Source organism: Acanthisitta chloris, unplaced genomic scaffold, assembly GCF_000695815.1.
Source record: "Acanthisitta chloris isolate BGI_N310 unplaced genomic scaffold, ASM69581v1 scaffold2074, whole genome shotgun sequence".
Lineage (NCBI taxonomy): Eukaryota > Metazoa > Chordata > Aves > Passeriformes > Acanthisittidae > Acanthisitta > Acanthisitta chloris.
This window is the reverse complement of record NW_008667479.1, coordinates 192,351-215,894: the sequence shown is the minus strand read 5'-3', so window position 1 is coordinate 215,894 and position 23,544 is coordinate 192,351. Positions and strand designations below refer to the sequence as shown.

The 23,544-nt window shown below is 37.3% G+C and overlaps 1 protein-coding gene across 1 annotated transcript in view; it reads right to left on the bottom strand.

The window, feature by feature from the left end:
* Positions 1–94: 94 nt before the first annotated feature.
* The window catches only part of LOC103800132, a gene marked incomplete at both ends in the record, with an annotated part of 203,276 nt that continues 179,826 nt past the window's right edge, over positions 95–23,544 (bottom strand). The window contains one exon of the mRNA XM_009072498.1: positions 95–298. Coding sequence (XP_009070746.1) covers positions 95–298 — 204 coding nt within the window. The remainder of the gene's footprint in view (positions 299–23,544) is intronic.

The window sequence follows — 23,544 nt, the reverse complement described above, 5'->3', positions numbered from 1 at the left end:
CCGCAGACGGCGGGAGAGCCGCGGGCTGTGCCCGGGCGGAACGGTGTGTGCCTCTGGGTGCGGGCGCTGTGGGCGGCCAGGGGTGGAAAATAACCGGGTGAGAGGAGACGCAGGAGGGAACAGGAGCTGGGGGAGACTTTGTTTCGGGACAAACCCGCCTCGGTGCTGCGGTACAGCCCGGAGCTGCTGCTGCCGCAGGCTGTGAGCCTGCAGTGTCTGTAGCCGCTGCTGTGAGATGTGACCTGTGCTTACAAGTTGTTCCACTTGTATCAGGTAAAATACGGCCCAGTATATGCAGCTAAGAAATGGGTGATGAAGTGATAAACAGCTAAGGCCCTGACTCCTTCTGTGTTTTTAAAGGCATGGCTGATGGCATTTTCTCCATTTTTCTGAAGTGATTTCTTTCTCTTGCAATGAGAGCAATATATAAGACAATGCCCACAGAAAGCAGCACTGCAGTAGTTTCTCTGGCAGTGCTGGAGAAACTAAGGGCAACACTTTGCTAACATTGCTAATCAGAAGGGGCTTTCACATAGTAAAATGATGCTACAGTTTCATGTCTCATACTGAGTTGACTGTCCTTGGAACATGTGGTATACATTCACTGTAGTAAAACCATGCCAGCATGAGTGTCACTCCTTGAAGCATTAGTCCTTCCCATAGGCCAGGAGAAAACTAGTAATTTAGCTGCAGTGTTTCAGCTAAGCTGGTTGGCTCTATTGCAGCATTGTGCTAGCACAGCTCCCTTGCCACTTGCCAGCATGAAGCACAGGCAGGGCACATTCACTTCCTTACAGAATATACCATTTGAACAAGTGCTATAGCAGTGTCTCCATGTTTATGTCAGTGTGATTTGCATTGCCCTAAATATGTATCATCTGAACTGCTGATTATATGTACTCATGTTGGATTAGATAATGCTGTATGAGCAATATATTGTTGATTCATGGTATTATTATGCTCTTTATCTGAAGTTCAGCTTTTTGTAACTGCAGACTTTCATCAGTTTGAAGTAGGCCTAGATTCCCAGCTTTTAACAGAACAAATTGTTTATTTTTATGGCAGGATTTTTTCCTTGAGGCTATTATTGGTAAGACTATTATTTTGGTGTAGGAAGGCAGACTTATCCTTCAACATATATAGCATCCAGCTGGAGAAAGTGATGGACCAGACTAGAGCTGTTTCATCTTGATGCTTCAGCTGTGCAGTCAACTTACCTATGTGCATGTGTGATACACATTTGGTGTAAAGGGGTGTTAAAAACTCCAGGTATGCTGTGCAGCTTCTTCGTCCTTGCAAATATCGTGCTATTCCACAAGGTGGTATCTTCAAATATGGACTAACATTCATGCACAAAAAGATGAAAGAAGTTTGGCAGATTTAGAAGAAATACAGACTCACCCACAGGAATCTAGAGAGGTCTTGACAATATTTACATCTGAACTAATATACTGAGTACCCCATCACATTTATTTCTTTAAAACATTCATGGATGTTTTGTTTTCAGAAATAAACAACTTTCCAAAAGCAGACAGGTAGAAACAGTTGGTAAAACACTTGAGACATGAGTGATGTCTGAATAAAGAAAAAAAATACCATAAACTTCAATTTTGCTCTGGAAATATCAGTTACAGAAAAATGTAACCAAATCTTTCTAGCTTTCTAATGCTGAAGAAAACCAGTAAAGCAAAAATGATTTTTTTACTTTGCTTGACACAGGCCAGCAACTAGTTTGCCTTCAGTATTCTCAAAAGTAATCTGAAGACTTCTAAATTATATCTGCCTTTCCCTTAAAGGCCTAGAGCTAGGGATTTTTGAAGAATTCTGGCAGTGGGACTCCTTTGCTTTCCTCCCAGCTGTCCATTCCAAAAGGAATACAATATAGACTCAAAGGCTTTATATGTGCTAGTGTTTCCTGATGCTGGAGAAAAAGCTCAGTAGTTTGAAGAAGTTACTGGTTTTTATTTATTTTTTAATCACAGGAAAACCTCCGCAATTAGTGGAATAGTTTCTGAGGTAGATAAATACCAATGGTTAATATGATACACACACCTTCTTTGAATTTTTCTTATGGCATTCAGCTCTCTAACAGTTTCTTCTGTGCATATAGTATGTTGAAGAAAGCCGGAGAAGTTAGAGATCAAAACTTTGCTGAACTCAAACTTTTAACCCTCCTCCTGCATAAAGTCTTTTAGATGTTTTGATGTTGGTTTTGCTCTCTTTTTCTTTTGACATTATTGCAAAAATTGTGTACACAAATGTTTTAGGAATGTATGAGTTTTGTGTTGTTCCAGCAATTATGCCATATTGCAGAGTGGTTATGCTAATGCTGTATTACTTTTGCATGCAAATAGTTGAAATGAGAGCACTGAAATGCAGCTACTTATAACCAGATCTCCACTACTAGTTTTCTGCTGCACACTGAGTCTTCCTTGTAAATGATTTTGCTTTCCTTGTATTTGCCTCTGTTTCACTTGTCTCTGTGTCTCTGATTATGGTGCAAGTGCCTACATATCTGTGTTTGCAGGCTTCTATCTAAGCGTGGAGGTGGTTTTTATGAGATTGTAAGGATTTAGAGAAGCAGAAGTAAGTAATATGTTCTGAAAATTTAGTTTCTCTACTTTTTTAGTGCAAATTCCACACACTATCTGAAAAATCCATCATTTAAGTAGAAGTTATAAAGCAAAGAGAATCACCAGATATATGCTTGATACAAAAAGTAACCGAATATGCAGTACCTGGAAGAAATACTTTGACTGTAGTAAAAAAAAAATCTAAGAAACTAACTTCCAAAAATAATTCATCTTAGCCTCTACAAAGTCCTAATACGCCAAACACTTGATATGAATATTCTGTTGGAAAATGTTACATGATACACTGATATCACCTTATCACAATAATGTGCATTATATTAGCAATGATATTATTGTCCCATTCCAAATTAGGAGCAGGATGGAGATTCCTGTGGCTAATGATGACACAACCAAGGTCAGTGTCACTGTAAGTTCCACATTTGTTGATAACAGAGAAGAAAACAAATCCTAGCAAGTGGCAGGATAGGGATAGTTCAGAAAGAGAAAGTAGGAAAGATAAGCAGAAGCATGGAGAGATTGCGAAAGAAAAGTTACCACCATGGACTCCTGCAGCGTCCTGCGGGTCTGATCATCTCTTGGTGGGAGAACCTTCCAGCAAAAAGTTGGTCCTCTCACCATTTATTATCTCTGTCTTGCCCCATTTCTGGAATTTTCCACCTCTTTCCTCCAATCAGTCATGGCATTTTTGCCGCATTTAATAATACCAGAATATACTCTTGCCTTCTGGTTATGTAACTGGGCATGTGCTGCGTGGACTTTGGGGGGAGGGAGGTCTTGGTGAGGCAGCCTTCCTCCATTGAGCATCTTCATCACTGTATGTATTTTTACCTTGTCTCTGGTGCATGCATCCTTGCTGTGGTGGTCATTCAGTAAAACCACAAGCAGCCAGTGTGACAAAACATCAAATGCCAGTGACAGCTAGCTTCCCTTTTTCACACCTTGCAGTTTACACAGAGGAACAATGTTGGGACATTTTTGGAGTTTGGATCAGAGTCTCACAATTATAGTAGTATAAACATTATAGAATTATGTAATGGTGTATGCATGGCACTGGTGCTACAACAACAAAAGTTGCTTCCACAGTCTCCATCTTTTCTTTGAATTTCAGGCATTTATCACTGCTGGTTTTGATTCATTACCTCCAGAGATGTAAAAGCACTCCAGTTTCATTTACAGCACTGGACAAGGTTAAAAACAGGCTTGAAGACAAAAAAACCCAAACAGAAAATAAATACAGAATAAGCAAATGTCTGGTATCACTCTATTCATCAGTTAAGCTTTATGTAACAAACAACCACCTTAACATTGTTCTACTCTTATAATTGCTTTTCAGATGAGTGGCTGTGGCTGAGTACAAAGGAATCTAATTTAGGGAAACACATTGTATTTTGACTTTTTATTTTGTTCAGGGTGCTTTAGGAAAAGGAAATGAATCATCATAAAGGCTTGTCGAAGATGTCAGTTTTTGTTTGTTTGGGGTTTTTTTTCTCAGTTCCAGGTAGTTTGCTTGCAAGACCTTGGAATTAAGGATTAAAAAAAGGACAGAGGGAGTGTATATATTAACCTCAAGAACCTGAATAGTCTCACCTATTGAACACCTAATAATTCACAGTGTCAATAAAAAGCAAAAAGAATCAGGACTAGAGAGGTTTTTTTCTTGATCGGATTTTTTTGGTAGCATTTGCCATTATCTTCTCTCATTAATCAAGCATAGTTACCTAATAATATATCCACATATGTACCTGCATTGGAGTAGTCCTTAATGTAAGCCAGTTGGATTTGAGAAGAGGCTGCTGATGTCCTACCACCCCATTTGAGCCCTAGTCTGCTTGCAGCACTTAGAAGAATAAATGTGGGCTATAGAGTGGTCTATAATTTATATAAACCAATATTTTAAAACTTTTTATTAATAACTTAATAGTCCAAAATGTAGGGAATCCCCATCCCAGGCAAGTGATCTAGCTACCAAAAGCCATTGTCACCATTCTTTTGTTTGTCCCAAATAATACTTAATGAGGTCATCTGCCGTCTCCCATGGCATATGTTAGGCTGCTGGCTAAGGTGTTACTGTAGGGCAGTATCCTGTTCCAAATGAGGAGCAGGAGAAGGTTATGGCAATTTCTGTTGCAAATAATGACATAAACGAGGTCAGTGTCATGATAAGTTCCGTGTTTATTAATAACAGAGAAGAAAATGAGTCCTAACAAGTGACAGGACAGGGATAGTTCAGAGAGAAATTGGGAGAGAGAAGCAGAAGTACGGAGAGTTTGCAAAAGAAAAGTTACCACCATGGAGTCCTGTGGCATCCTGCAGGTCCAATCATCACTTGGTGGGAGAAACTTCCAGCGAAAATTTGGTCCATTCGCTATTTATCATCTTTGCCCCACCCCATTTCTGGAGTTTTCCACCTCTTCCAGTCGGTCATGATGGTTTTGTATGCCCTCTGGTTATGTAACTGGGCATATGCTGGGTGGTCTTTGGGGGGCCTTGGGTAGGCAACCTTCCTCTGTTGAGCATTTTCCTCACTGTGCCTATTTTTTACCTTATTCCTGGTGCATGTTTCCTTGCCATGGTGGTCATACAGTGAAACCACAAACAGCCAATGTGGCAAAAATCAAATTCCAGTGACAGCTAGCTATTTTTGGAGTTTGGATAAAAGTCAGTAGACATCAGAGTCTCACAGGAAGGTAAACCAGTATTTCAAATATTCTCTGGCACAAGAGAGAAATTAATTGCATTCAGGGTGACTAGACACGTACTGTTAGATGAAACTGTGCCAGCATCTCCTCCTCCTCCTTTGGCTGTCCTTTGATAGGAAAGACTAATCCTTTTATGTTTTGTGAAAGGTGCTGAACTCTGGGTGATTATTCAGGGCTGTGACTCCCAAGTGAAGGGCAACCAGCGTAAAGGATCTAATTGTTCCTGAAAGGCAGAAGCTTTAAAAGACCTGTCATGGATGCTTTGTGTTACCTTAGGTAGTTCTCTACACATTAGCTTTTGAAAATTATTCCTGCTTCTCTGCATTTTGTATAAAGACCTAGAAAAGAAGCTGTTACCTACATTGTGTCTGAAATCATATCAACTGGGGATATAAACTGAGATTGCTTGTGAAATTAACTTATTCATATAAAATTTGTGATTCATAGATATGGATAATGCCAATACCTTTAGGTAGAATACATCAAACCACAGCTTGCCTTTACTTCCAGGTCTGAAATCCTTCATGGATTGAATCCATGTGTTGTGCTTTAACCCATAAAAGTCATCAGAGTGCTGGAACCCCTCTCCTATGAAAACATGCTGAGAGAGTTGGGCTTGTATAGCCTGCAGAAGAGAAGGCTCTGAGAAGATTTTTCACTACTTAGAGGAGGTTTATAAGAAAGCCAGACACTTTTTACCAACACAAGTTGTGTCAGGAGGAGTAGCAACAGTGTATAACTGAAAAAGTGTAGATTTAGATTGGAAATAAGGAAGACATGTTTTTTAGAGCATATGTAGTGAAACACTGTCCAAAGAAATTGTGGATGTCCTAACTTGAAAGCATTCAAAGGCAGGTTCAACAGGGCTTTGAGTGACCTGATCTAGTGAATTATGTCCCTACCCATGGCAGGGGGTTTGCAGAAGATGATCTTCAAAGGTCACTTCCAACTGAAACCAGCTTATGATTCTGTGATTCTGACTGTAGGATCCTAAACTGCAATCAGCAGAAGTTTTCTACAATAATATAATTCCTACAAACATCTGAAAGATGACTGTATTCTTATTTACATTAAAACTTATTCTCAGCAGCAACTACTATTCATGCATTTCCCCAGTGTTGCTGAAGTTTTATGTCATTTTGTTGATACATATAAAGTTATATGGGCACCAAGGGGAGGAAAATAATGGTAAGAAATTTCTATTGCCACAGTATTAGTCTAATGCTTTCCCAGTTATGGACCATCTTTTTGATAATTTTATATTTGGGTTGTAGGCTGTCTTACTGCAATCTGTTCTGTCCTGTATAGATGTGCTCACAGACGGTTACATTAACACCCACTGAAGAAGGGGAAAACACAGTTCCTTCCCTTGCCTTGGTCCTGGAATGCAGAGGGGGGAAAAAAAAAGCCTGCTGCTGTTTTAATACCTAACATGAGTTCCTACTGCAGAAGATTCCCAACTGTTTGCCCACAGAGTAGAGGTTGAGCTAGGCATGCCATCTCTATGTCATTCAGCATTTAAACCAATGCCAAAAGGATTTTCAGCTGCCTTCCCTGTGCCTTTTGTGCTGTTGGATTTTGAAAAGATTTCTCGTGGAGTCAGGAAACCTAATGGGAGATTCACACAATAGAGAAATTACAGCAGTGTTTCAAATAGTAGAAAATCATGCCTATAAAACACATGGAAATTGTAATAATTTTTGATGCATTGAAATTTGACTAGTTGACAGTGATCTTGGGTCTTGTTTGTATTTCTATGTATGTACCATAAGTAATGAAATCACATTTCACAATATATCCACAGGACTAATATGAGGTTCTGTATCATGTTCAGCATGTAAATTTTCATTAGTTTCTTTTACATTTCTTGATTTAATACTAAAACACGTTATAATGGGGCAATGGCAGCAATAAGTACTGTTCAAAATGATGCCAATAGATGTGATCAAAGTACAAAACAAGGAATTGGAAACTCCAGACTTTTACTCCTCACCTCTTATTTTAGATAAGCAACTTCTCTCTGTTTCTCCCATGTTACCACCTGGGGAGGATGACTCTTACAAGCCTCACCAGGTTGTTGTCAGCATTAATTATAATGTTTGCAAAGTGCTTTGAAGATAAAAAGTGCTAGGTAAGTGCTAAGTAGTAGTTTTATTCCACTGGAGTCAGAGTAATGTCAAAGAGAATGTCAACTTCAAAGACTTTGCTGTCAGATCTAGAGTACTCACAGGACAGATGAGGGTTATTTAGTTTTACCAGCACATAATGAAATTAAAATAGTAAATATAATCCTTTCTTTAATATTTTATACAGCTATTTAACATAATAATCAATTTTTGGTTGTATGATTATTACAAAATGGGTGGATTTCCAAAATCTGCTAATTAGAGCCAGTATTAAATAGTGCACAAAACACATGCTGGAGGGAAAGCAAATCCTGCCTAAGTTTTAAGAACATGCACTTTTCTTTCTTTTTTTTTTTTTTTTTGGAGGGGAAGAGGATAGAATAAATCAAAGGAGAAGCTGTTGTAACTATACTTTCAAAAAAAAGTTAGGTATAGGTGAAGAGAGAAGTGAAAAGCAGGAGAGGAAATTAAAAATGGAGTTTAAACTCTCTTAATATCCATGCTTTGTGCAACCCCTAAAACAAGAAGTCAGAGACTATTAGTGTTTATGCTGTATATTAAAGTACTGTAGTAGTATGACCTAATATCTTCCCCGTACAAATTTTAAAAATATATCTTTCAATTTGACCTGATTCAGTTTTGGCTTTCATTTTAGTTTTATTTGAGGTTTTTGTTTCAGTTTAATTTTAAAATTCATACAAGTTCATTAAAAGTAAGTCTTCCCTTAATCACCTTGAAACTTTATTCAGAGCTTAGAAGATGAGGTGAAGGCTCGTGGACATTATATGTTCTGACATTTCTACAAGCTTGAGCTTTCACATCTTGCTTGATGATCACTGGCAGGTTGAGAAGCAATTCTGAAACCTTAGCCCCAAAAATAATCTCCCTCAGCTTTTAAAAGCACCTTAATCTTTATGGACACTTGAGTTTGGATTTGAGTCAAGTAATTATGCATTTTAAGAACTGAAAAGGCACTTCTTTTTTTTTCAAATAAATAACTTCATTCAGAAATACAGTTTTGTTGCTGGTGTATAACCCTATTCTGTATCTTTCTTTCTTTTTCTTTTTCTTTCTTTTTCCTTTTTTTTTTTTTATTCTCTCATGTGATTGTTATTCAGAAGTAAAGCAGTATTGGATTTAGTATTTAAACCTGAGTGGTACAGGACCCTTATTTTCTTCACTGACTTGCCCTGGGGAATGGAACATCTCATCATTTCATTGGGTTCAAACATAAATATAAGAGAAAACTATGTAAATAGCAGTTGATGCAAGACTGACCTTGCTTGGAGATCCAGATGCACAGGCAACCTAAGCCTTTAGTGATGAACTGAGACATGTTATTCAAAGGGAGAAAAATCCTCAGTTTCAGAGTTCTACCTGTACCTGGCATTCAATGGTGTGTGGTACAAAGATAAGACTTTGTGGTCTCTCCAGTATGAAGATCTTGGTGCATGGTTCTTAGGGCCAGGAATGACAGAATACAAGTACCTGTGTATTCAGCTGTGGATGTAATCATCCTCATTCCTGATTGCACAGGGAAAAATATTTACTTCTAACACATAGAAATTTTAACTGCTCCTCAGGATGTAAACTTTCTCTTAAATTTCAAGACAGTAGAAAGGCAGTTTTAATGTGTATATTGGATAGGAATAGGTATCTCAGTCATAAACCACCTTTGATCAATAGTTTTCTGATAAAGTTTGATGGACTATTAACGGAGAATTGCAAGAAAATGTCTCATGTTACAATTAAATCTTGCTACTTTATACACCAAATGGAGTGTATTTGGGAGAGTGGTATCAAAGAACCTCTCAGTATAGTCCTCAGCTCTAGTAATCTAAGTTTTCTGCAAGAAAAAAGAAAGGTATTTTCCATGACTCAGCTTGGCACCACATACTTGACAGAAGTTCGATCTTGTGAAAACTACCACCTTCTATATAGTGAACCTAAACTACTAAGTGGTTCTTTGATACAGTTTGTATATAGCCACTTTTTTTTTACAGTAAGGGAGTTGTTAGGCTGTGAGATAATTTGCCCTCATCTCACATTTCTAACCTTCATTTCCTTGGTTGGAGAAGAACTCCCAAGAATTATTTTTCAGAAGTCAGGCTCCAAGAAGTACTAGCTCCTCACCTGATCTCTTTTCATCCTGTCAGAAAGAAATCCTTTCTCTATGTTACACCAGCAGCAACTGGTTCTGAGTCAGATCTGTTCTACAACTTCCCACATATGCTCTTGCCTTCCTTTTTATTGCATGCTGCCACTTTTGGTCAGAACTGGTCTTAAAGTGCAGCAGTTCAGCACTGTGTGTTACAAGTATCTGTCTGTTCTATCCTTTACCATAAGTACACTGCACTCAGAGTAGTCTGCCTCTGATATTCAATCTACATAAAGAGCTGATGTATTTACACTTTAAATCCTTATATGTAGTAACTTTTTTTTTAAAGAAGCTTCTTTTTCAAATTGCTTTTACCTCCCCTTTCTTAATTACTCTATCCTGCATGTAAGTGACTACTATATTGACTACCCTGCGTGGGAAGGGGCCAGTGAGGATCATCAAGTCCAACTCCTAACTCCACACAGGGCAACCTAAAAGTTAAACCATCTAAGAGTGTTGTCCAAATATGTTTTGAGCACTGACAGACCTGGGGCCACGAATGCTTCCCTGTAGAGCTTGTTTCCAGTGTTCTTTCAGTGAAGAACTTCTTCCTAACTACCTCCTGACCTGATGGAGTAAGAGGAACTATATACTGTTCCTGAGTTAACCTCCTTATGTGTGCACTGTTAGGGTTATAAAGTGAGCCTTGCATTAGACTTCCTTTTATTTCTCTATATCAAATGGAGTACTTAAGTTGGTAGTCTGAGTTCATGCACTTCACTGTTTGAATTTCGAGGCTTCCTGCAGCCCATAGATTGGGCTTTGAGATATAATCCATATATTTTGGGAATTCAAAACAGGATAGTGCAAGCATATTTGGGGATTTTTAGTTATGTCTGAATATTGTCGTAGACAGATACAACCTTCTTTCTGTGCACCACAACTGTCAGGCTGAAGAATACTTATGCTATTTTCTTCTATGACCACGAGGCAATTACATTTGCAGTGTCACAGAAAGGCAGCGTAATTGACTTAGTCACTGAAGATTGGCAGAAGACATACATTTAGAAATTGTATCTTGGATAAAAATCTCTTCTTGCTTATACCTTCAACTTGCCTTGCAAATACCTTCAGCATCTCTCCTGGATTTCCAGTTAACAGAAGCAGAAGGTCCAGTGTGCTTCCAGCACAGTCTCTGCTGTGTGCATTTTCTGCAGGCAGTGACAGTCACTAGTAGATCTTGTTGGTGCTCAGAGCAAATACCAGCTGTCCTTGCTTGCACTCTGAACCAGCTGGATGCAAGCCAGCTCTAAACTGGAAGCCGTGTAGCTGTGTTAGCATGGCACTGAGCCTGAGTGCCACATGAGCCTGAAAGCCTTGTCTCTCAGCAAGGCTTATTAGCTCAAACTCGGTGCCACGTTAATTGTACCTCAGCATCTTCTGGTCTGCTGCTGCCTTGCATCCAGCCAGGCTGGAGTACAGACAAATCTAGTCACAACTGCCTGTAAAATACCATGTAGTTGCAACCCATGTTTCTTGCCACAGCAGCCAGTCTTCCTTTGCCTAAACCCTCTTTAAAACTGGGCTGCAAATATGTAGTGGGAGCACTGTGTTTAGAGGCTTATTCCTCTCAGGAAGTGGTGCTTAAAATTTCTGGAGCCAAGCAGGGAGTATGCTTTGATAAATATAATGTTGATAAATAACTACAGCTGTTTTTTCAATAACTCTTATCTGTCATTTCCTTTCTTGTTTGATGCTGTTAGTGTTTTTATCTAGTCATTTGGATTCAGGTGAAAAAAAAATATCCCTAGTATATATAACTTGAAAAATTAATATTAAATGTCAAACAAACTCCAAATATTTTTAAGCTTCTGTGCAATCCAGAGATATATTTGAAACTATTTAAGTTTTATAATATGTGGAACATACTATGTCATACTGAATTTAATAGTATAACATTTCTTAATTAACTCAGCGTTGCAGAAGATCACATAACAATTTTCAGGTATTGTGTAGTTTATTGTAGCTATAAAATTTATTATTGCCATATTAAAAGAAGACAGGAAGCCTAACTAATAGCTGCTTTAAGGAGATCTTTTAACTGCAGTATTACAAAGATTGTTCAACTAAAAAGTCTGTTCAGAACTTGAACTGTAATTTGCTTTGAAAACTGTCCTGCATGCTGAGTGAATTCATAATTCTAAATGTTTGTTTCTGCATTTCAAACAGCATAGTTTACTATATTGATGAAGTAGCCACAAGGTAATTTTTACATTTCAGCAATGGAGATATTATCATAATATCCAAAAGGCACATACTGTGCTGCCATCTGCTTATTTTTACTTATTAAACTGAATGTAAGATCAAACTTTTTCAAAAATATGTTATTTAAAATATTTATCATCACCAAGCGTCTGTGCACGATAAATACGGATTTATTTTTAGCTTATAGAAATGTTTTTTCTCAAAAAATGTTTTTGATAATTATGTTTTGTACTGTGTTCTTAACCCTTAAACACAATGTGCTTTGCTCTTTTTTGTTTTACAACATTGCTTTTGTTTTTAAATTTGGTTTGTTTGCCAGCACATATTGTACAGTGGAGAAAAAAACCACCACTTTAAAAAAAAAAAAAACCACCAAATGTCAAGGAGAGAATAAATGAAGGCTTATGAGAGGAAATCTTGTAGAACCTAGGACAGAATAACATCTTCATTCATCATGGGACTTCTGCTAGTGGAAAAGGAAGGATTGAATATATATATGGATGTGTTGACGGACAAAAAGGCCAACAAACCTGACTGCTTTCAAATCATATCTGTGGGAATCAGTCCATCAGAACTTCTCCACTGAACTGACATTTTACTTTCCAAACCTTCTAGCAACATCTGAGGATTTTCTTGACGACATGCTATTTTTATTTGGTGTTTAATGTATACCTCAAATACAACATTTTCTCCATGACCCTCCAAATGGATAGTTTCTACTTCACCTCCTTTTTTCTTAGTACATAAAGTTATTTCAATCCTTATGAAAAGACAAACTTATGATTTACTGTCATGACAACTCCTTGAAAAAAGAATAGTTTTCTTTTGTCAGATAGTTTACTGATTCAGTGTAAGGTACAGAAAAATATGTGTTCCCAAGAGTTGATTTTCTGACTTACTGCTCGAAAACATACTTTGATTTCATTACACATGTTTGTGGTGTGTTCTGCCTTTTCTATAGATGTCCCACAGTAAAAGGAAAAATAACCCCAACACTGATAGGCTAGGTACCTATCTGCACTTCAGAGTGAGACCAGGACTGACAATTTCTGGAAAACATTTGGTTTTGGTTCAGGGCCAAAAACGGAAATCTGTAATGGCACAGTGAAGTATGCACATTTCATTGATAAGACACATAAAGCATTCATAGATTTACTTCAGATTGTCTGTTGTGTTTCTGTAAACCATCAGAGTACCATTCCTAACCCTTTACCAGGGAGACATAGAGATTTATGTTAATAACCTTAAAATTATTTCCAGAGTGATAGCACATAGCATCTTACAGATAGCATAATTTTTTCAAATTCTGTTCCAGCTCAGATATTTTCTGACATAGTGCTGTTTGCATCTACTGCTGTATAGGATGTCCTGGAACTTCTGCTTAGATCAAGCAGATGAAGCTTAGGACTTGCAGGAGATGTTATGGAAGAGCAGGTAGAGATGGGAGCCATATTATGACGTTTCTTGAATGACACTAAGTGCTAATGTGTAGGCACCTGAATTACATCCCTGATGAACAGATGCATGCTAAGTTCTTAGATGTTAATTCAAATGCTCAAAGTTGATTGTGAACATTGATTTTCAGGAATTAACAAAATAACTCTTCCTGCTTCCTCTGTCTTTTTGATCTCTGTTTTAAAAAGAACAAAAAAAACCCTACCACACTTAAGGTTTGTCAAAAGCATCTGGTTCTGGCCAAATTCTGCCCTGACTTTTCCAAAAAGTTTAAAAGCTTATTCTTGCAGGGTACCTATCTCTATTTCTTGTGTCATAGTCATAGTGAATCTTTCCTGCAGTTTACATTTCTGAGTATGGCTATATTTCAGCTCAAAACGTTTGTACAAGGAAAGAAGTTTTTGTTGAGGTCTTGAAAACTCACTTTCTTGTAAGTACCAGCAAATATGGTACTCTGCTTTTGTATAGTAAAAACCAGAAGCGTAGTAAGTGCATGCTTCTCTGTTCCAACAATGGTAGCTATTCAGACAGATAAAACACACATTTCTCCTCTTTTCAAGTCTTCAGTTTCCAAGTCTGAGCTTGGAATCACCAGCTGTCATTACAAATTACTGTCACTCAAATGGATACCTGTATTAAAATCATTCACTTCTTTAAAAATTACTTTCTAGTGATTTACAATGCTGAAAAGCCAATGTGATGTCCTTCATCACTATCTTCATAAAGCAGTTGGATTTATTTTGTGGAAATACTTATGTTTTCTGATTGCACAAAAAAAACCCTGAAATTGATCTTCAAGTACTAATTTTAGTGGAGAACAGACATTTTTAATGCTAGAAAATAAAGATCATTCCTCCCTGTATCTTCCCTCACTCAATTAAGCAGCTCTACCTTGGTTCTCTTCCCTCCCTCAGTTAATCAATTTTACTACTTCTACTCTTACCCAGTAAGGGCTTTCTTGCATAAATCTTGTCAAACTACAAGGGAGTAATTTGGCTCCAGTTAGCAGAAACTGATACTTGTTTTACCACCTTTCGCTTTCAAATATTTTAACGCTACTTTCCCGATCCAACAGTTAATTTTTAAGTGATGAGCAATTATGGCAGATGCTTGGAAGAATTACTAGGGTTCTTCACTCATTAGGGTCTCCCATCCTGGACCTGGATGGTTTCTTGGCTGTGAGGAAGGTCCTGGATAGAGATCTTCAGTCATAGAGGATCTTATGAGTTTTTCAAACCTGTCTGCATTCCCTTGCATACTATTATCTAGCGGATATAATATCCTAATTATGCAACAGGTATACTGAGGGTCATATCTTTTAGGGACCTAATACTTTCAAATTATCTAAAAAGGCAAGGAATCTGCTTTCCTTATCCAGCCTTGAATGTGTCAACCTTAATAGCTTCTTCAACTGCTAACAGTCATTTCATCCTCATTGTTTCTAATCAGTTTTTCCTTTAAACTCACAAATTGATTCAACAGCTCTGTGTCTACACTGGTCATGTAGCACTCAGTAAGTAATGAAACACTTAGTAATGAAAGCTCACAAAATATTTCATTTTATTCCTTTCTTGGTTTTTTCCCCTGCAAGTATTTTCCTTATATTCTTATTTCTTAAGTGTTATATAATTATGTTTCTGTAGAAGCAATATCCTCAAATTTTTAGGGGAAGAAGGTATTTTGTCTGAGTAAACTGTCAAAGATTATAAAATATTTTTATATTTATCTTTACATTAAATGCAAGTCTTCTGTGCTCAGCTTCCCTACTCCTTATACTCTGCATAAGCATACATTAATCCAATCTGTGTAAACATGACTTTTAAACCCTTGCATTATTTTTTTCAGGTCCCACTTTTATAAGCTTTTGAAAGAAACATGAACTGTAAGACTGAGAAGGCATTTGTGATAATTTAGAATAATCTTCTGCATGGAGGGAGTTTATCTGAAACAGTACAACTTAAATTTTTATGATTGATTGTCTGTTTTTAAAACAAAATCTCCAACAAGAAATATTTTATGACACCACTAAAGATATTCAGTATTTTTTTACATGTTATAGTTAAAAAGTGCAGTTGGTTTGTAAGTTAAGCTGACTTACTCATGTTTCTTTATGGGGAAAGTGTAATACTGTGAGTAACTTTGAATATGGTTTTGTTTCTAATGACAGAACAGAGCTGAAAGGGATGACACTGCTGTGTTTTGTAGTTCTTGATGCCCACTGTTTTCACTAATTATCAACAGACAGCTGGGACCTCTAGAGATTGCCTAGTCCAACTGCTCCTGCTCCATTCCTGATGTTATCTGAGACTTCAAAATTAAAAACTGTTATTACAAAATCTATACCATTGAGGACATGCAAAGTTACTGTTCAGCCTCTAAGGAGGTTGATTTATGCTGCTCTTTTTTATTCTTTGAATGTTATTAATTTAATGTCACTAAATATCTTGTGCCCTTTCAGGTGATCAACTTCCCTAAAACACAAGCTTCTAAAAAGTAATATGGTACTAAAGTACAGGGTGATACAACCTGTAATCTGCCCCTTCCAGAGGGAGAAACTGGTCTCTGGAAATTCTTGTATATAATGTGCCAGCATTAATTGTGTTAGAGATATCTATTGCAGGAGGATTAGCCAGAAGAATTTAGCAGAGTGGACACTGCAAATAGGTGATCTAGGCAGTTCCATGACAGGAAGAATTCCAACAGCCTCTTGCCCTTTTCAGATTGTCAAAGCACACCCATTTTATATTTTGATAAAAGGGAAGAAAAGTATATATTGCTGTAAGGGAAAGGTGAAGTTCTTACTGTAGAGAGGATGAAGTGGGTTACTAGGTAAGTGGATGTACCATGCTTAACAGTGTTGTGGAAACAGAAGGGAATGTTTGGTCTTTTTTTTGGCAGTTCTCTAGCCTGTCTGCCAAAGTCTCCCTGCCATATTTTATTTGGTCATTGACCTTTAAACACCACTAGCATATGAATAATCTCTCTAGAGCCTTAGGTGTTTGGGTTAAATTGGTTTTCATTGAGTTTTGCTGTTCTACGTTTATTGGGTGGTCTGTTTTGTGGGTTGCTTTTTTTGGGGAGAGGGTCACAGAGTGCTGGGGCAGAGCGGACTGTATGCATATACATTGTTTAATTGATTTTGTGCTCTTACTTGGTAATGTAATCTAAAATGTGTATTTAACTAGATGCACTGAGTTTGCTAACCAGCCTGGTCAAGCAGTGTTCTTGCTTTCCCTTTCTTCTCAACTTCAGCAAACTCCTTCCCTCACACAGTGTGGAGTGGACTGATAGATACTTAAACTCTTTATTTTCTTGAGATTTCAGGGTTTTGTAATGGACTTTCTTTAAAGCCTGATTCAACTCACATTGGAGTTGACACCTCTGAAGAGTCAACTGTGTTGCAAAGCAATGCTCTCCTTCCACGTAGGCTAATGTTTTGTATTTCTCCAAGATCCATTAGTTTGGTCAACAGTTTCACACACTCTCTTTTTGCTGCTACCAGAATTAATTCCTGTTTTCTTGCATAATCTGCACACTCTTCATGAAAGATAGCCTTCGCAATAAACTATTTTTAAAAACAGTTTACATTTTCTGCACCAAATCATGATGTTTCTTTTTTGCCCTGCTATCCTAATACAACATAAAAGCAAACACTTCAGTCATTTGTAGTATTAGTAACATGACTGTAGTCCATTCTTAGAATATTGGGAAATGTTTTTACTGAGAGAGCAGATTGAATAACAAAGCCATATGCATACAGGCAAGTCAGATCATATGAAAATTGCACATTTTTAGGTACCTTGCATTTGAGTTTTGGAAACTGATGAATGAGAGTTTTAGCACTGGTTAGTTTACCAAAATTAGTAATTCTGGAAACTATGATGAGACACACAGCTACATCCACATATGAGGGACATGTATTTAAATTTCATAGTGTGATTTTAAGTACAGGTTATATTCTGGGAACCCCTTTTTCAAAAGATCCATGTCTAGATCTCCAACTTGCACAGCATAATAATAACTATATGAAGTTAATCAGTGGAATCTAGTCAATCAGAAGTTTGGCTCATGAGTGCTTGGCATCTGCTTTTCTTTTTGTTTTGTTTCACTAGAAGTGGTTTATCCTCGTAAAGTTAATGGAAGGATAATCTGTCAAGATGTATAGAGTTCCAATCTATGATTCTACATATATAGAATCTACGTATAGAGTTCCATTTATGATTCCGGAATTTCTCGAGGCAGTTATTTAGAATTGGAGGGGGGCTACAATTGGAAGGTATTGTTATAAGGTTATTATTTTTTATACACCTTTTCCAGGACATTTCCTTTTGTACACTCTTATAGATAGACCATTGGGCTCAATAGGCCTTTGTTCTGATCCAGTACAACAGGTCTTGCTAAGCATGTGAATTTTTAAGAATAGCTGATCTTTAAACCGTAAGGACTTCTTAACCTTAATTCCAACAAAATAGGCATTTTGTCATAACATCGTTTGCATTCTGCTGAAATCCACAGGAACAAAATTGCTTCACCGCTGTCCTCCACTTGGAATCCTAATAAATAAACAATACATTTGGCAGTGAGTGCTTTCTTAATCTCAGTGACTGGTGGTAAAATAAGAGGTGGCCTGTAATCAGGAAGATATTTTTAGTTAAAAGAACTGCTGCACAAAGTGCGATGTTCAGCGCCATAGTGTCAGAAGCAAATCATTATTGATTCTGACCTCTCTACATTATGCATCTTACTGATCAACTCTCTGATAGTGCAGCTCTGTCAGACACTGAAGCATGGGATTCAGAGTAAATAGACCTGCCAGAGCAGGTTTCCACCATGATTGGATCAGAGCCTGGGAGTCATTCTGTGATTTCTTCACCATAAAATCCTTTGCAGTGTCTGTTCAGCTTTGCAAAAGGAAGTTAAACATATCCTGCTATGCAGCAATATTACAGTTTTTACTTGTTGCTTAATGTTTTCACTGATGCCTTCTTCATCATCCTCTGGGCACAACCATTTTAGTATTTCAAACCATCTGTTAAATTAACATACTTTGTAAGAAAAATATGCTTTCATAGCTCCTGTTCAGCTTCTTTTAAAAAGTGCACATTTGCAAGTTGTGTAGTGTCTATGGTGGCTGCTTTGAAAGCCCCATCAATTAAGATTTGTGAATATTGAACAATTTGGTTCTCATGATTCTGTAGATATGAATTGATTAAAACCGAGGTGGTGTCACTTTTTCTTTCAGCTTCAGAGAAATTTGATATTCAAGCTTAAGGACCATTTTGCATTTAAAAGATGTATGTGGAGGTTATTCATAATGCCCTCCCTCTCAAAAAAAAAGCCTGGATTAATTCATTTGGTCTCCAAGACAACAGCCATGGCTTTCTTAAGTCAAACAAAGCTTCTAATTAATGTCATTTAGGTATCTGCAGGCATTATTGCTTATCCATGGTCTTCTGTGTCTGATCTATTTGAAAGAATGGCTATGTTCTCTGAACAAAGGAAAAATATGTCCGTAGTGTGAAAGTAACTGAACAGATGAAAGCGACAATAATGACAATTTTTTTTTAAAAAAAAAGCGATAGTGGGTTTTTTTAGTTCTCTTCATACTGCTGTTGATAAGTGAAAATGGGTCCATTACACTCCTGTGTATCAGTTGCCGTTCTGTATAGTGCTGAATGACCATCATGTTTGATTTTCTATGAGTTTTCCTTAGGGTTTTGAGGGAACCTCTATTACCTTGCTTAGATTCTTGTGAAAGAGATTCATTGTCAACATCTGGAGTACATATCCAGAATATTTCCATTGTTTCCTTCCTTGTGTGCAGCAGACAAAGTGGTGTTGTGGGTGTTTTTCCTTTGATTGCTTTGTGGGACTTTGCAGAGAATGCCTAGAGGGTTGGTTGGAGGCTTTTTGTTTGCTTTTTCTTTTGTTTTGTAGCACACTGATTGCCTGACAATGTCATTTGAATGTATTGCTTTCTCATCTTACTTGGATTGGCAAAGAAGTGTGATAGTTGTTTTTACCTGGTTTGTTGGAGATTTTTTGCTATCAGTTATCTTGTGATTCTATAGTTAAGTTCACTGTAAAAAAAGTTTTTCTGTTGTGACATTGTTTATTATGTTTGGATGGTGTAGGCACTTAAGAAGATAATTCAGTGGAGTATACTAGGGTGGCAATGCAGCACTGCTGTAGTTTACGGTCTTAAGTGCTCTCACTCATTCTAGGTCATAGGAGTCCTAAATTGAATGTATCAGTTTTATGTCCCTTGAGTTATGTTTTATTTTCTGTGACTCTCAGCTTAGATCAGTGTGTTGCATTCAGAATATAGAAATTTATCAGAAAATAACCCCCCTTGCTTTCCAGCTGGTCTTAAGGCATCAGCTGGGTGTCTCTGGGCTTAATTTCTGATTAGAACCAATTCGGCACTGTAAATCCAGTCACATTCAGTAAGATCCCAGATGCACAAATAGAGTGGGTTACACTATAACTATGGTCTCATTCACGATGACAGATTCACAAATAGTGAGATTTAACCAATTTGACACTGTAAGTGTGGTCAAGTTCAATAGGAACTTTGATGAACACAGATTCACCAATACTGCGATTTATTGATTTTTTTAGATTCCTTGTGATAAATTCACTAGACCTGAAAAATATAAATGTGCAGCATTAGGTTCCCTGGTATACTGCAATGCAGTTGGAGGTGCAAATCTTACCAAAGAGGTGTCCCGGCTTTGGGAAGGAGAGAGGAGCAAGCCCATCGACTTGTCTGCAAGGTCATCATATTCTAATCCTCTACTGTTGAGGATTTCAAATGCGAATTTATATACTTTTGGGATAAGTGGAGGTGAGACTATAGTCAAATATTCTGTTACTGCCATCATAAATAGGTGGGGAGGGAGCCAATTTATATGTAAGTGAGGGATATTGAGAGTTACAAAGTGAGAGATTACAAAGACTGTGGGTCTTGTGCAGGGGTGGAAGATAACCTTAGTATTGCTCACACTTCCAAGTGCCTTATTCCAGTGATAAGGGTCATCCAGCCTCTGCCTGATAACCTGTTAGCCATCTCAGCATGCTATCATGCCCAAGGAAATCCCATCACCACATATTTCATGGCATATCTCATGGCAATCCCTGTACCACATATCTCACAGCATATCTAATGGCCGTAGGCCTCATTCCTACACAGTGTCATAAAGCACATTTAGAGTCTTCTGAAAGATAGATATTTACCAGTCCAAAAATGTATAGCTTGTTTGGACAACTGATCTTTGAAGAGGAAAGGTGAGGGAGAAACTACATATGGATGTCAGCAGCCCAGTTCTTGGAGTAGAGGAAGGAAGCTGAGCAATTTCCCAATTGCTCCCTTTCTTCACACAAACGCAAAATTTGAAGGCCACTTCAAGGCATAGTGATTATCATGATTCTGGATGCTATAAAATCATTTGAGATTGGGGAGATGAAGGATACAGCATAGCTCAGAATCTGATGGTAATTTAGTACAGCTGATAGTTTTCTAAGGCATAGGGAAGGCATACGCCTTCACTTTTATACACACACCTTGCAGATTGCCATGAATAGGCAGTTCAAAATAATATCCTGTAAAAGACATACAGAAACCCTCATTGTTTACCCTTGTGAATGTATATAAACGTGAAATTCCGTTAAAATGGGTAAGGAAATACTGGAGTTAATTTCCATTTCTGAAGGGTCCCTTTTCCATTTGTGCTTGCTTACTGGTTTCTTTTTTCAAGGCAAAATAGTGGATTCTGTTTGTTGAAGTTTTTAACTGCTCTACACTCACCCCACTCCAGTGAAGCCATGTATGTCCATACAGGAGGGCTTTGCCTCTTTATTACTTCCTCTGATGTGAGCAGCAGCCCATGGAAAGGACTACAGTGAACCATATAACATCATTACTATTAATAGGCTCACAAAGCACACTCCATGAAAATACACTAGTTCAAGACTGGAAAAAAAATATAGAAGTTTTACCTCACCTCATTCAAATGATGAATGAAAATTCTGAACCATTTCTACAAGACAGATGAACATTCTGAACGGAAGAAGGTTGTTCAGGCAGACTGCATGTGTGAAACCTATGGTTATGAAAGATGACTGCAGTATCTTTCTGTATCAGTATTAATGATGCTTAAAATGCATTCATGAAGATACACATCTGCTTACAGATATAGACAGATTTGAAGGCAGGTCATGCTTTGTGGCTTTTTTCTTTAACTAATAGATTAGTGGAAGTGGCTGCCATAGTTCAGCTTCATAACTTCGCTAATGTAAATTGAAAAAGTTTGGTTATCATTTGACAAATGTTCCTGTCTACATCAAATCCTCTGAACCATTTTAATTTTGATCCAGAGATGTGCCAAAGTACCTGAGAATAATTTCGGCAGCTGGTGAACTGTTACCCACTAGTTCACAAATAGAACTTTCACCTCTTCCTTTCTTTCCACTTCAGTGAATTTGGATAGAAAAACTGATAGCACAGTGGGTGAGACTGCTACCCTAAAATGTTTTACTTACTTTTTAACATGCTTTTGTATTGTAGTCACATGTGTACTGACATACTTCTATGGTATGCTACTGAACTGCTGAGGTGGTAATATAATATCAAAAAATACACAGTATTAATTTTAACTGGTGATGAACTGCTCTATGTGAGCTGTGCTTTAGCGTTCTCTTGGTAGACCAGTTCTGGGTGACATTTTAGATTGTAGAGCTTCTTGACTAGCAGAAATGCTATGAAAACCTGACAGCTTGGGAAGCAAACACAAGAAGCTGCAGTGAAAAATTTCTGATTCCATGTCCTATTGGCATTCCCAAACCTTGACCCAAGAGAACTATAGCTGTTATCAATACATGGTAAGCTGAGAGCAAGATGCATGTGGCTCCTCATGGGGCAAAGGAAGGCTCTAAGCACTGAAATTTGTGTAGTGAACATTAAAATCACAGTGCTCTCAACTCTGACCCTCAAGCTCTCTGCCTGGTTGTGCTGCAACTTCTTGTGTAGCATGTACTGGAGTATTGTTTCTAAGGTATATAATTTTATTCTATCTACCATTTAACATATTGTTGTATTGGATACTGTCTGATGAAGATTTCATGCGTGCAAGTATTTATAGTACATGGACCAATGAAAAAAGCCTTCTGTCCAATTAGTTCTTATCAGACTAGAATAGGTACATTATGATTAAAATTTTCAGTTAAGTTACAACATACTTATATTGAGAAAAAAGCAGTAACATATATCCTAATTGTCAGTGATTTGGGCTTGAAATCATTTGAGGTAAATTTTGACAGACACATCTTGTGGAAACAATTTTTCAAATGTTGCATTGCCTTCAAACAATTAGCATTAAATTGAAGGATATTTATTAAATGAAGTTTAGACTTTCAAAATAGCCTATAAGTTAGGAAAGGAGTTGCATGAAGAAATATCTAGAGTAAATGATGCTGGTACTGTCCACCTCTTCAGCAAAATATGTCAAGCTCAAACAAACAGATAAAATTGTCCAGCCTTACAGCAGATTGAAAGTAATTCTTCATGGACAGCAAACAGAAGCAGCACAGATTCTTCCAAGTATAAAATTATATTGTGGCTACAGAGATGAAACTGCTGCATATGATGGGATTCTTTACAAGGGCACTGCTTCAAAATCTCATGTAACGCAAAATACTGCTTTGCTGCCAAATGCTAAGTGTAGGCTGTAGTGAGTCTCTGTATATCAAGAGCAGTTTGAAATGTTTTGTAATGTCCAGGCATGAATAGTGGAAACAAATGTTAGGTCTCTAAACGGAATCTGATGTACCCAGAAAGTAAAGCGTAGAGCAAGCAAAGTCTATTAATTTCCCCATTAAACTGGGTCCACATCTCTTACAAACTGAGTTTATTAAACAGAAAATGTTACCCAGTAAAGCAATAGAAATAGTTAAAAATAAAAAGAGAATACAAGAGAATTAACAGTTATCATTACAAAGATGCTATATAAAACACAATATAAAGAAAAAATTGCTTATCCTGAAATTTCAGGTGAATTAGGTAACAGCAAATAGCTCACTGTTTAGCAAGAATTTATTCCAATACCTCTCTTAGATATGTCATTCAAGTATTTCCTGTCAACTTCTTACTACATATAGACAAATGAATTAAGGAAATATTAAATATTGCATTTGGAAATACATTAAAATTAATGAATTAAATGGCAACTTTTATGCAACAGAATATCTTAGTCAGCTTTATGAAATTTGCCAAGCTTTATTACAATATTGTATGAACTCTAGGGATAGAA